This window comes from Betta splendens, chromosome 13, assembly GCF_900634795.4.
Source record: "Betta splendens chromosome 13, fBetSpl5.4, whole genome shotgun sequence".
In the NCBI taxonomy this organism is placed as follows: domain Eukaryota; kingdom Metazoa; phylum Chordata; class Actinopteri; order Anabantiformes; family Osphronemidae; genus Betta; species Betta splendens.
The window spans coordinates 4,386,737-4,400,278 of record NC_040893.2 but is presented as its reverse complement, the minus strand read 5'-3'; the positions used below and the strand labels follow the sequence as shown (position 1 = coordinate 4,400,278).

At 40.0% G+C, this 13,542-nt stretch overlaps 1 protein-coding gene across 1 annotated transcript; it reads left to right on the top strand.

The window, feature by feature from the left end:
• The first annotated feature begins 731 nt into the window (after positions 1-731).
• Positions 732-5,701, top strand: ywhag2 (3-monooxygenase/tryptophan 5-monooxygenase activation protein, gamma polypeptide 2). The gene is made up of 2 exons (XM_029171818.3): positions 732-993; positions 3,627-5,701. Exons 1-2 carry the CDS (start codon positions 907-909, stop codon positions 4,281-4,283), a joined length of 744 nt encoding a protein of 247 aa, XP_029027651.1. The 5' UTR covers positions 732-906; the 3' UTR covers positions 4,284-5,701.
• The last annotated feature ends 7,841 nt before the right edge of the window (positions 5,702-13,542 follow it).

Sequence of the window (13,542 nt, the reverse complement as noted above, 5' to 3'; positions counted from 1 at the left end):
TGGCAGGAACATCTACTGTAGCATCGTCTAACAATGGGGTTTTCTCAGTCTGAATGATTCAGGTCAATCAGGTGGAGCAAGAGGGAAAGTGAGGAGCCAGATGAGGTGAAAACTATATGCACCCACAGCTTGTCTCTGGAGGGATACAGTGTCTATCTATGTCCCGCCAATAACACTGTGTGTGGTGGTTGCCCAGTGATTTGGACTTTAAGAACACAAATTAATGTGACTGTAACTAAATATGTCGTTGTTTAATTACTCAGAAAGCACATAGTTTGGATTAATGTATATAAGTACTGCAACACAGCTGATGTTATGTGGTCTCACACAATGGCCAGCTATGTTAGATCACAAGTTAGCAATCATATAATTAAGTATTAACAAGTAGTATTAATTAATGCAAATATTAACTTGTTTACTAGTTTACAAACTGTTGCCATTATTAGTATTGCATAGACTTATGGGCAGTTACTCAAAACTCAATTTCCCACAATTCCACTAGCCTTGCGCTTCTCCTTTACATCCGTCCTTGCGCGTCTGGCCCTTCTGGTTCCCATGTATGGACTGTTAAATCATTGGCAGACTCCCACCTTTCTGAATGATGACGCAACCGTGTGTGTGTGTGTGTGTGTGTGTGTGTGTGTGTGTGTGTGTGTGTGTGTGTGTGTGTGTGTGTGTGTGTGTGTGTGTTTGAGAGAGGAGGAGGAGGGGGAGGATGGAAGGAGGGAGGAGAGAGGAGAGGGGGAGTCCCGTCTGCGCGAAGCACAGACAGACAGCAGGGAACAGCTGCGGCATTAGGCTCGCGTAGGATTTCACTGCATTGCGATTTCAAATATCTCATCGTTTCATCCTCAAAACCTCGAGTAGAGCAGTTTAAGCAAGCAGCTAAATATCATTTTTTTTAAAATGGTCGATCGCGAGCAGCTGGTGCAGAAAGCCAGGCTGGCTGAACAGGCTGAGAGGTATGATGACATGGCAGCTGCTATGAAATCGGTAAGTGCTTTAAAAAACCCAAGCAGTCATTCTGACTTACTGTAGAAACAGGATGAATGTTTTAGCACTGCTCTGTTTGCGTAAAGGCTCGTCGCGCAATCTCGACCGTGCTGGCACCAAACGTGAGGTCACACAGGTGTGATATTACTGCCCTGCGGTCGGTCAACGCGGTAAAAAGAACGTTTAATTGATGTAATCCATTGTCGCCCATCCGTTGACAGCTCAGTGCCTCATCTTTCCCGAGCCGAGTCCGGATCGTCTGGTCCTTGGGCGGTGCCTTTCTGTCGGCCGAGCCATTCAATGAAGGGACAGTAACGTTAAATGAAACGCGCGCAGGCCGGAGCTGAATCTATCGCTTTATAGGAAGGTCACAACACACAAACGCGGGACCTTTTCTAGTGCATTTCTTCCACCCTTCTACCTTCTATCCATCCGTCTTCCCTCCCTTCCTCCATTACACTGAATTTATAGGCGCTTCTGCTGCTGGGAGCCATGTGAGGTGGCTGGTGGTTGAAAGCCTTTCAGTCGCTGCTGCTGCCCACTCCACCCCCTCTTCTTCCTCCTCTTCCTCATCTTTTTGTCATACCTGATTCCATACGTGATTAAACACACATTGTGTTCACATTGTTCCACCAGACTCGGAGGCTTAGTTGAGCATAATCCTACACCAGGAGCCTTTTAAAGTGTTGTTCCCTCTAAACAAATGTAGGAGGCAGTAGAATCTTTCTAGAATATTCTTTGTCATATTGCAGTGAGTCAATATGACCAGATTTGGTTGTAAGACTTGATCTTCCTCACTGCCCTGGTCTTGCTATTTTTCATAATGCTTGTTTCTTGGTGTGTGCAAGCGCTGGTCGGTCCTGGGTTTTGGCAGCAGCACGGTGTGGACATGTCGGGCTAATGAGCATGAGTAAGTACTGTATTATTTGATGCAAAGCGGGATGACATAGCTGGCCGGCCTCACAGGAGCTGTCTCAGCTCTTATTGGTCGGTGCTGAGGACAGAGCATTTATCTGCTGGGTGATTTATTTGTGCCGTCTCTGCCCCCTTAAGAAATAATAGGAACAGGGCTGTCCAGTGGGGTTAAAAACTGCTGTGTCACACCAGCTCGTATGGGAACCGACTGCATCGTGAGCCTCAGCCAGGCGTGTGCGAGCTCACGCAGGGACTTAAATCATCATGTGTGCTTTCAACAAGAAACATTAGTGGCACGGTTCTCAGGACTGACACACACAGTGGGTCCATGTGAATTATTTGTCCTCAGGGTGGGTGAGTGAGTGGGGTGTGTGTGTGGGGGGGGGGTTCTGGTTGCAGGAGGTGGGACGATGTGTGTGCTGGGAGAGATTCCTTTCCCTTTAAACTATCAGCCATGTCAGTGCAGTCCAATGGAGCCTGCATGCAGGGGTGTGTGCCCTCACTCGCTAATCGAAGGTAATCCCTCGCCATGTAGCAAGAAGTGACAGAGAGTAGGCCTCCACTTGGCCACCTATTTTCATTATGAGTTATTCTTCTCAGTGTAAAGACTCTTTTATGGAGGAAATAATACAAAAACAATCAAAAATGTGATGTGAACACACACATTTTGTTGTTGTTTGATCAGTTGGCTCAGTGTTGTAGCATACATATCTGTGCATCTGATGTATGATTGTGTATTTAAAATGGTCATTGTGTCTATAAACAGACTGACTTGGCTTAAACGCCATGTCCATGTCAGTCAGATAGGATCAGTAAGCTTGTGTGAGAGTTCTGAACAGGCCTCAAACGCCTCATCATCTATAGGTTAAGCCCACCTCTCCATTAGTCGACTGGTCGACTGTGTGTGTGTGTGTGTGTGTGTGTGTGTGTGTGTGTGTGTGTGTGTGTGTGTGTGTGTGTGTGTGTGTGTGTGTGTGTGTGTGTGTGTGTGTGTGAGTGACGTCAGCCATCCTGCGCCATCTTTGTGCTCCGCTGTCTTAGTGTGTCAGAACAGCTCCCAAAGGAACTCTAGGAAATCAGTGGAAAACAGCTTTCTCACACTATTGTAGATTCTGATTTACATCCTGATTTATGTATTTCAGGCCCTGTGCAGTTATAGAACTAGACAAGATTCTGTCTCCATGACAACTGCCCCATTAAAAGCCCATCTGTCAAAATCTAATTGTGAAGGTCGGTGATGTAACTGCATTCTAGATGCTGTAGGTAAAGCGGTCAGAGCTTGAGAAGGTCACTGGGACACGTGAACTGTGCAGGGCACAGGGGTTTCACTGGCTGAGCAGCTGCCCCCGGTGCTTGTATTAACAATAATCCCTGTCCAGCCTTCCTCTTACCCACAACTGCTACAACTATCTTGAATACTATTTGTCACTAACTACCATTATCTCTAAATATTGTTTCTGATGTGTTAAACGAAAGAATCGCCATGGAAACTGGGAACTGCACTTGATATGTGAAATATTGCTCATCCTGTGCCATTAGTCTTGATCTTGGTTAGTAGAAGTGAAATCACCAGCTTCATCATCGGTTACTATGATATTGAAATATTTAAATGAAATATTTCTTTTATTGTGTTCTAGGTAATGTAAAGCCAGTCAAGTGCTGTTAGTTAAGGCTGATCCTGACTAAACACTTAATAGCCAACTTCCTCCTCTTTCCAGGTGACAGAGCTGAACGAGGCCCTGTCCAATGAGGAGAGGAACCTTTTGTCTGTGGCCTATAAGAACGTGGTTGGGGCCCGTCGCTCCTCCTGGAGGGTGATTTCCAGCATTGAGCAGAAGACCTCTGCTGACGGCAATGAGAAGAAGATTGAAATGGTCAGGGCCTACCGGGAGAAGATCGAGAAGGAGCTGGAGGCTGTGTGCCAGGATGTCCTCAACCTCCTCGACAACTTTCTGATCAAGAACTGCAGCGAAACGCAGCACGAGAGCAAAGTGTTCTACCTGAAGATGAAGGGTGATTACTACCGGTACCTGGCCGAGGTGGCCACCGGGGAGAAAAGGGCCACAGTGGTGGAGTCGTCCGAGAAGGCCTACAACGAGGCCCACGAGATCAGCAAGGAGCACATGCAGCCCACCCACCCCATTCGCTTGGGCTTGGCTCTCAACTACTCTGTGTTTTACTACGAGATCCAGAACGCCCCGGAGCAGGCCTGCCATCTGGCCAAGACCGCTTTCGACGACGCCATCGCCGAGCTTGACACCCTCAACGAGGACTCCTATAAAGACTCCACTCTGATCATGCAGCTGCTCCGAGACAACTTAACACTGTGGACAAGTGACCAGCAGGATGACGAGGGAGGGGAGGGCAACAATTAAACAGAAATTACTCTTAGAAAAAAAAATACGAAGGGCCGGTGGACTTTGGCAGCCACTTTTGCCGATGACACTACCGCAGCAGCAGTTCTTTATTTTTCCATGTGTTAAAAGAATCAAAGAATCAAAAGAAGTGAGAGGTGAGAGTGGAGGTAAAATCTTAGTTTAAATATATATAGAAATATATATACAGTTGAAAGGGGCCTCCGTCTTCTTGATTTTCTCTTTGACATTTGCCAAAACCACTGATATGTCGGTGAATCAGCCTGAAGTGGTTGTTGTTGGATTGAAATGGCAGCCTCACACTGGCATAGGAACTGATCTTGTCAAGATAAGCTGCTTTGTTAGGTTTTTGCGCGATAGCATTTGAGTCACTTGAGAGAGAAAACGCTTGAATGGGAATGCCTCACACAACTAGTTTGCATTGGTTCCAGTGTGTATGAGAAAGGGCCCCTGGAAGCCGTTAAAATTAAACTTACACTTAGAAAATATGAAAATTTGAAAAGTCAATAATTTCCCAAAGAAGGGATTTTAAACGACACAGGATTCAGGAGTTTGTAGACAAAATCGCTACCGCAGTTTGTGTTGAAAACGCATTTCACAGATTAATCTGTTTCCTCACTGGAAACATAGGTTGTTTTGGAGGTTGAAGATTACTAAAGGCAGAGATATAACAATATGAAACAAACAAACTACAAGAAAACAAAAAACAAAGACAAAAAATAGAAAATAAAAGCAGCTTCAGAGTTTGTGGTTTACTTCTGTGTCTGTTTATTAAATGCACTTGCCTACTATACTGTTTCTTCAGTGTAAGATGATGACAACAATTATATCAATTAATCAATATTGTGCATGCTGGTGATGTATTTATATACAGTAGCTTGACTTTATTAACTTATACTGTGGGTGTTAAGTATTCATATGGTTGCAAAAAACAGGCTTTGTCTGATGTTGATTTCTCGCTTATTTTTTATTGTTTTTGGTTTGCTATACCAAAATGGTGATCGTAAAAATTGACCTGTAATGAGCGTTGCTATAGTGACATGCAATATATGTATTTAATTTGTTGATGAAAGAAAAAAAGGAACATACAAAGCCACCAGTGATCACTTAATCTTACCAGCTGGTGTTGACACCTTGAAGTATGATTATGGTATATTTTGCTTTTTGAACAGTATTTAAGTAAATTTTCTGTCATGCTAACTAGTTTTAATAATGGTGATGTTTTTCAGGCTCAGTGTTTCTGTTATGAATCCATGATCATGGACCATATTTTATTTCCAACAGGATACATTTTGTTTGTTTTTATACCTTTTAGCTGTTCCTGAGTGACAAAATATCTTGAATGTGAGTCATTATGTAGCAGTTGCACAAGAACCTAAATAATAGCTATCATAATAAAAAAGAATATGACTAAATTATACATGTACCATTTCTGTGGTGGTCTACTGTATTGTTGTATTGTCACCCATGAGGAATCTTTATTTTTTAAGGGAAACCATTTCACAGAAAGCTGCTCTGTTCGTGCTTAGCATTGCTGTGTGTGCTTAGCTGTTTTGCACTGGTGTCAGTTGGTTTAGTAATATTTCCCCACTTCGGTGGTTATACACAGTAACGTGTCCTCTGTCTGTACATCACAGATATGAATATCGAACGTCAAACGATCACAGGGAAAGCGCATTCAGTAGATTTATTGATTAAAAATAATATGAAAATCCATGTCTTCATCACAAACCTTTTACATGAGGAAGATTAAGGTTAAGGATTTACCTCCATAATGCTGCTAGTTTTACTATTACATTACATTAATATATTCATACAGATAGATTATTTTCCTAACAGGTGGCCATTTTAGGGAGACTTAACAGTAACCAAAAGCCTTAAGGTCAGTCACACAACCTCATCTATGTACACAAGCTTTGTCACTGTCATGCGTTCCCATTCACTCACACTGTACGTCATGGACACAGATTCATTGTGTTCAAACACTCATGGACTCAAAGGCTCCCCTGTTAAAGTGAAGGAAATTCTAAAGCCTGGCTTTGATCCCACAATTCCCAGCTAATGTGTGTTTAAGTGAGTGGAAAGATTTATTTCTTTTTTTTGATTTTTTTTTTTAATTAATTTTTATTTTGCAAACCATGTCATGAGTCTCATTGCCAACAATACAGACATTGTTGCGTTTAAATTATTTTTAGTTGCGTTTTTTGTGGTGTGTGTTTATATTTTGCATTCTTTTTATGGTGATCTTTTTTTCTGTGACATTAAAACATATTCATTCAAGGAGAATAAATGAGATTTTAATCACTTATTACATAGAGCTGACCTACTGGAAATTAGTCAAACAGGGAGTTGCAGGTGAAAAGGGGATACAAACTGTATGCTTTGCCAAATTTCTGTTGCCTATTAAAGCTATTTGTTTATCTGTAGCCCTCATTCTATATTTTGGTTTCTCTGCCATCTACGATCAGTGTAGAAACTGTCCATTTCCATCCTGTAAATTCATTACAGATTTTCAAATTTTCTGCTGAGATGTACAACCCGCAACCCTTACAACCCTTTGTGTGTGAGAGAGAGCTAGCTTAGTGCATGTTTCCATATGTGGAACGGTGTGTCTGCATACAGTAGCATGCCTTTAGCGTTTGTGGGTGAACCTACAGTGTGAGATGAAATCTGTGGCAGCTGCAGTTTAGCTCACAAAATGTGTCTTAAATGAGGCTCATTCTGAGGTTGCCTTGCTCATCATTAACTCAGTTAGAGCACAGATCAAAGGATATTGCTTCATAAGACAATGCATTGTACGATCACAAGAAGGCAGCACTGCAATTAAAGAAAATCCTGCACAACATGGCACACAATGAATGGAATACCTTCACAAATGCAACCTGTAGTTAGACATCCATACATGTAGGTTGAGTTTCTCTGGCTAATTAAGGTTTTGTGTGTTTCCCAAAGTGGGAGTTGAGCCCTCACACTGGAATGGCAGGCTGTTGGGTTGCCCACCCGCGCACACCGCAGCCTTCTGCTGCAGCTTGCTGCACAGAACCTTTCACAAGATGAAATTGTGTTGCTTTGAACAGTCCTGCTCAGCAGCCAATGGCTGACAGGCTTACTCTCCACAGCCACCAATCCCGTTCCTGTTGCTAGGGCTACAATACGTATCCCCTGTTAGCCTGGCTTCTTGCTGGACTGCTCAGGCACCTATTGCATCCTGTAAAAATGAAAGCTCAAAGCACACAGGAGGCGTTAGGATTCAGTATCAGCCTATTTTCCTGGCCGTGTTTTAATGCAGTGCTAGACTTTCAGGAACACCGGCATGATTTTTATAGGTAAATGTTGGTCACAATATCACAAACACACATGAGGCCCACTGATGGATATGTGATTCAATCTTCAGCATTTGCTAATTCATCTTAACCTCTTTTGTACCGAATTCTGTCGATTTATAATAAACCTAATTAGTATTTTAATCTTATTTGACATATTTTTAAAATGAAAGACCTTTAGTAGTTTTGTTTTCTCCATCCTGGGAGAACATAAATAGAAATGTCACATCTAAGATAATACAACATTTTCTAGTGTACCTCACATCCACTTATACAACTTGCACTCTCTCAGACTGTAAAATATTATTTCCCTGAGAGGCAAGTACAATTAGGTGTAAAAAACCAAAAACTGATTATCTCTAAATTGCTGCATCACATTCTTCATTGGCATTAGTGGTTCCAGTCGATGTGATGCCACTTTGAGCTAGAAAGCTCATGATAAAATCAAATAGACTATGTTTTCACCAGCAAAAGATTAAAAATACACTGTGGCCGGGTATATTTTGAAGATGAAACAAGGAAGCTATTTTTGTCTTCTGTGCGTATCATAAGCGTTTGTTGAAATGTACCAGTGTACACAGCCCTTCATTATGTAAGGTAACTGATAGATTCAATCAAAAAAAATGAAAAGCCTGTACACTACAGACTACACATGTTTATGTGCACACCCATGACACCCAGAGTCACGTTTGTGTTGATTGGGGTTATACACACATGAAGACAGTGGACTTTTTCAGAAGGTCGTAACCAGGTCTGAGTTTTGATGCATTTATTTATGTTGTCAACTCCATGGTTGCTCAGCATTGTTGTCAACCATTCATCAGCAACCAAACCTCAAGGCTGGGGAAAAAATGGCTGCCAAAGTGACCAGACGCTGGATGGCAGCATCCTTAGGGTTTATTTGCAGGTACCTAAAATGTCTCATTTTGAAACATGATGAATAAAAACTACACATCACGTTGGCTTTTCAAAGCATTTATGATTTAGTTCGGTGTGAGCTGCACCTCAAAGATGCAAAGACGATAATACCTGCAAAGCTCCATAAATATCATCCATTAGAAGAAGGGAAGGAGGGAGAAAAAAGGAGATGAAGAGAAAAAAGAGGACGATGTAGAAGCAGGGAAAAGAGACAGATCTATAAATAGGCCTCCCCGCAGCCTGCGAGTAGACAGTGAGTAGACCAGAGACATCAATGTGACAGCCACTCCACTACAGACTTCCGCCTGTATATGGCTGGTAAGAGTTTATATTGGTGGGTAACAGTGTCTGATTTGTTCTTCTACCTCCTACTCACTGATTTTAAATAATATCAATAAAATAAAAAATTGTCTTTGACATCTGCTTTTTTCAAAAATCGCCTCTAGCCTTGATTATTTTATTCTAGTAGCGTTAAGTTATATAACAAAGGATGCTGCTAAGGCTCACACAAAGACAGCTACTACTGTATGCATGACTGCTGCAAAATGAATTATTCAGCCTAACATTTAGACTTTGTTTTATTTATCAAGAAGTGGCACAACTTCAGCTGAAGAAGACTATTTTAAGGAGCACTTGTCCAAAAATATTGCAGCATAAGTTGCATCTGCCAGAAAACCCTTCATGTGGCTGCAAGTATATCAATGTGTGTAAAGTATTACTGAAGAGGAAGATTATTGAAGATTATTTACCAAGGCTTTTGTAATGAAGTGAAGTTGATAAAATGTGGGTCTGAATTTATGTGAGTCCAGTCCCACTGTGTTTTAACAAAGGCAAAGTTGTACAAAATCTAATTCTACTAAAACTGTTTTTCTGCCATGTTAATTCCATCAAGAACTATTAAATGTATAATTATCATAAGATTATCATATTATTATCAATTATCATAATTTTAGATTCCTAAAACATATTACATAAATTTTATTAAGCACAGTACTGTATATAACATCTATGGTAATAATATACAAAGACAACTGAACAGAACTGACAGAGAACAAATACTTACAGTACAACATCCATACAGATAGAATCAGATTCCAGTATTGTGCCTAGATAGTAATATAAATATAATATATTCTACTTGTTGAGGATTATGACATTTAGAAATGTTGGCTCTGTTGATGGTATTTGAACCTACATAAGTAGCATACATGTAGCGGCTCTGAGCCCTTGTGTTGTGTTTGGGTCAAATTTGAGCGATCTCAACAACTTCTAAAATTATTGTTAATATTGTTCGACTGACCTCAGATATTATGACTTTGTGCACAAGGAGTACTTCAACACACACAGCAAATTGGATTAATGTATTTTTCAGTGTGTCATTCAACTTTTGCAGACTCTTGGTTTTCCAGGTCAAAAATGGCCGATCATTACAGTATAAATGATAGGAGGACGGGGACCTTTGCTCAGTAGAGTCTCTCCGACGGGACCAACACCTGTTGGCAGTTCTCACACACAGTTGCAACATAGTTTTAATAACATATTTAGGTGTTGCAAATTTCTCGTAACTTTGTTATATATAATTGTTTTGAAGCTTTGCTCACAGTTCTTGTTGTGAGAGCACCATAACAGCTCAATATGCCCTAAGTGAAGCTCTGGAATAGATATTGGATCATGTTCATGAGGAGGAAAGAGGCTGGGAAAATAACTATGAGGATTAACAATGTCAGAAGATGAAGAGGAAACAAAATATAATCCAGACCTAGAAATAAGTCCTGGACAGGATGAAGATGACGGCCATGCAGAAACGCCACACGCCACACGCCACATGTCACGTCACATTCCAATCAGAGAATGGAATCTTATCTTGGTGTTCATCCCCACCTGGCAATCAACTACATAGGGATGATGCTTTGAGAACCAAGGAGGGCGAGAAACCTACTGCCATTTTGGATTATAATAAAAACAAACAAGGAACCTGATAAGGTATGATGGTTTTTACTTTTCATGAAGTTAAAATTACTTAATATAGAAGGTTAGTGGCACATCATGTCAGAAGACGACAGCATTTTGGCTTGTGGTTTTGTTGTCATCATCTTAGAGATGTGAAGACATTTATAAAGAAGCATAATGTGCCATAAATGCAATTCACATATTTGCAAATCACATACAACAACCTGCAACATGAGTAGAAGAAAAAGACCATTGTTGTTTAGAAGTCTGATTTGTTGTTGTTTTATCAGTTTTAATTGTTTTCTGTTATCTATCACTTATATATAAAGTCACTTTGGAACAGAAACACACCACGTGATATTTTTCATAATTGTATAAAATATTAAATGGTTTCAAAACAAATGTCTTTGGGCCAAAGTAGTCTGTCATAAACAGTTTACTAGGTTTCTTTTTTTTTAATCAATTCAAATACTCCAAAAATATATATTTTTTTACGTGAATGCTAGATGTATCAGTTTAGATCAATAAGATGAAGAAGCCTCAAATAATAAGTATTAATTTAAAACTTGTTTTGTTTACAAGAAAAATAAGTTGATTAATCAATCTACAAAAAATAGGGATAGGGAAATAGGGGAGTTTTTAAGATAATATATATTGTTTTGTTACCCAGGCTTTGTATAAGAAAACAGCTCTTAATAAACTGAGAAAGGAGCAGGAACAGGATCAGTCATACAGTATACAGTAGTACAGTAAGCTACGTTACAACAAACTGGTTTACTGAGCATTATAAAAAACAGGTATGGAATCATCAGTAGTTTTATAAATATTAAAATATATAAATAAAACTTAACTGTACATGATCTCATCCAAACCCAGTCAGGAGATGAAGCTACTTACAGTACTGTCAACAACAGAGGACTAAAGCAGTTTCTTTGGTTACTGTATGAATGTTTAGATGAAGCATTCACAAAGTAAAAGTTGGTGAAAGTCTTTTGATGGTCTGTATGTTGTATGAGCTGGTGACACAATACAGTGTATGTGGGCATGAATTCCCAAAAATGGAAAGGAAAGGCAAAAGGAAAAAGAAGAGATAAACTGTCATAAACAAGGACAAAAAAGAGTGATAGGACATGAAGAGAAACATGAAGATGTGACAGCAAATACAGGATGAACAGATTGTGAGAGATTCAATCTATTAAAAACAAAAACCCACATAGAAAAGCATAGAATAAAGCTGTGATGTCAGGGAAAAGAGCAGTCATAGAGTGAATTTACTACTCCGTGTGAGCGCAGTATTGTGCTGTTGCATGGCAACAGTTTCCACAGAAGTCTTTGCTCAGAAACTGTTCTCCACATCTGCAGTGAGCAGTGAAAATGGGCTGACTGTAGGAATACAAATGCTCTCATGAACCATTTTAGCTTGCTAAAGGCTAAAGGCATCGTATCGTTGAACGCATTTGCAAGAACCTCACAACTCTTGAACCTAGAGCCATGAGTTCAAACCTCTTGCATGCACCAATGATTTCCAGCCTGTCCAGATCATCTGGCATGTGAAATGAACTGTAGCAGCCTCGCCACAACAAATTTACCTTAATTCTGTTGTAAAATGTTTCAAACTCTGATAATAAATCAAGAATAGAAAAGTAATGAATAATGTGTTACGTGTATCATCCGACTCACAGCTGTTTGTCTCCAATGGGCAGTATCTGTTCATTTACTGGTCCAACCATCCTGCCTGTGTTCAGTTACTGGTTCAATCATTTTGTGTCCAGTTACTGTCCAACCGTCCTGCTTATGTCCAGTTACCGGTCCAACCACCCTGCCTTTGTTCTGATACTGGTCAAACCGTTCTGTCTGTGTTCAGTTACTGGTCCAACCGTTCTGTCTGTGTTCTGTTACTGGTCCAACTGTTATGTCTGTGTTCATTTACTGGTCCAACCATCCTGTCTGTGTTCTGTTACTGGTAAACCATCCTGCCTCTGTCCATTTAGTGGTTAAAGTGTATAGTGTAATGTGTACTTGTTTTCTTTGTCTCTTTAATCATTCAGTAAGATAAAAAATAAAGCTGTAAAGCAAATAACAAAAGAAAAAATAGTTTATTATGTTGCCAACATGGTGACACATAACATTTTTGTGTTTTGTTTGTTTTATAACACTTCTTCTTGTTACCTTTGTTTCTCTTCCACATTGCACTGTGCTCAGACCATCTGAGGTACTGTTCCTCCTACTACACACACCTCCAGAGAATCCTCTAGGCCCTGCTCTGTTTTAGTAAATCCTACCTTTTCCAAAGCAAAATGTATCGCCTCAACCTGGTAAGTCTAAAATTTCTGCAGACCAGGACACTGCACATGCAGCAGTGCAGTGATAGTGACTGGAGGTGACACTCTTACTCAACAGCTTCGCTTTTTGCTGCATCATGCTTCTTTCTACTTGTCTACTCTGAATGAAAAAACATTATTTTCACTTCACTGAATTTACCAACATGAGTCATCACAGTAGTCTGATACTGATACTATATCTGTATGTAAAATTTCAACAGCATGACCTTTAGCAGTAGCAGTATAGCAGTATTTCTACTTATGTATATCTACATAAAGAAATTCCCAAAACGTCGGCACTTTATCTTGTCCAAGGTTGCCAGCTGTGCAGAATGGCTTATTGACTTGGGTTGGTTCCAGGGAACTGTACACTGCATCATTTACAGCTTTACAGAATCTGTAAACTAATTAATTTCTTTATCAATAGAATAGATAGTGTATTAATTTGGACACTTCAGTAGCATGTGTTACTGCTGGGGAATAAGCTCAGACTAGTGAGAGTAAGTGACTGTATGTGTTCGAGCACTTATGAATCACAGTCTCTACTCTCTACTGGCTTTGGAGAACAAATTGTACTTCACAATTTATACATACCGCATACGATGCATTCAAACCTTTTTTATAACTACATAAAAAATATATAAAAAAGTGTTCATTGAAAATGTATATGTTATATCCTTTATTTACTTTAGATTAAGAAAATGTAATGCTGTGTATGTTTGCATGCCATACACATACTGGAAAACA

What these genes read in the sequence shown, in the direction of transcription:
- ywhag2 (XM_029171818.3), top strand. Translation starts at nt 907, where the DNA reads ATGGTCGATCGCGAGCAGCTGGTGCAGAAAGCCAGGCTGGCTGAACAG. An exon ending in TGGCAGCTGCTATGAAATCG is followed by an intron (nt 994 to 3,626) that starts GTAAGTGCTTTA and finishes TCCTCTTTCCAG; the next exon opens with GTGACAGAGCTGAACGAGGC.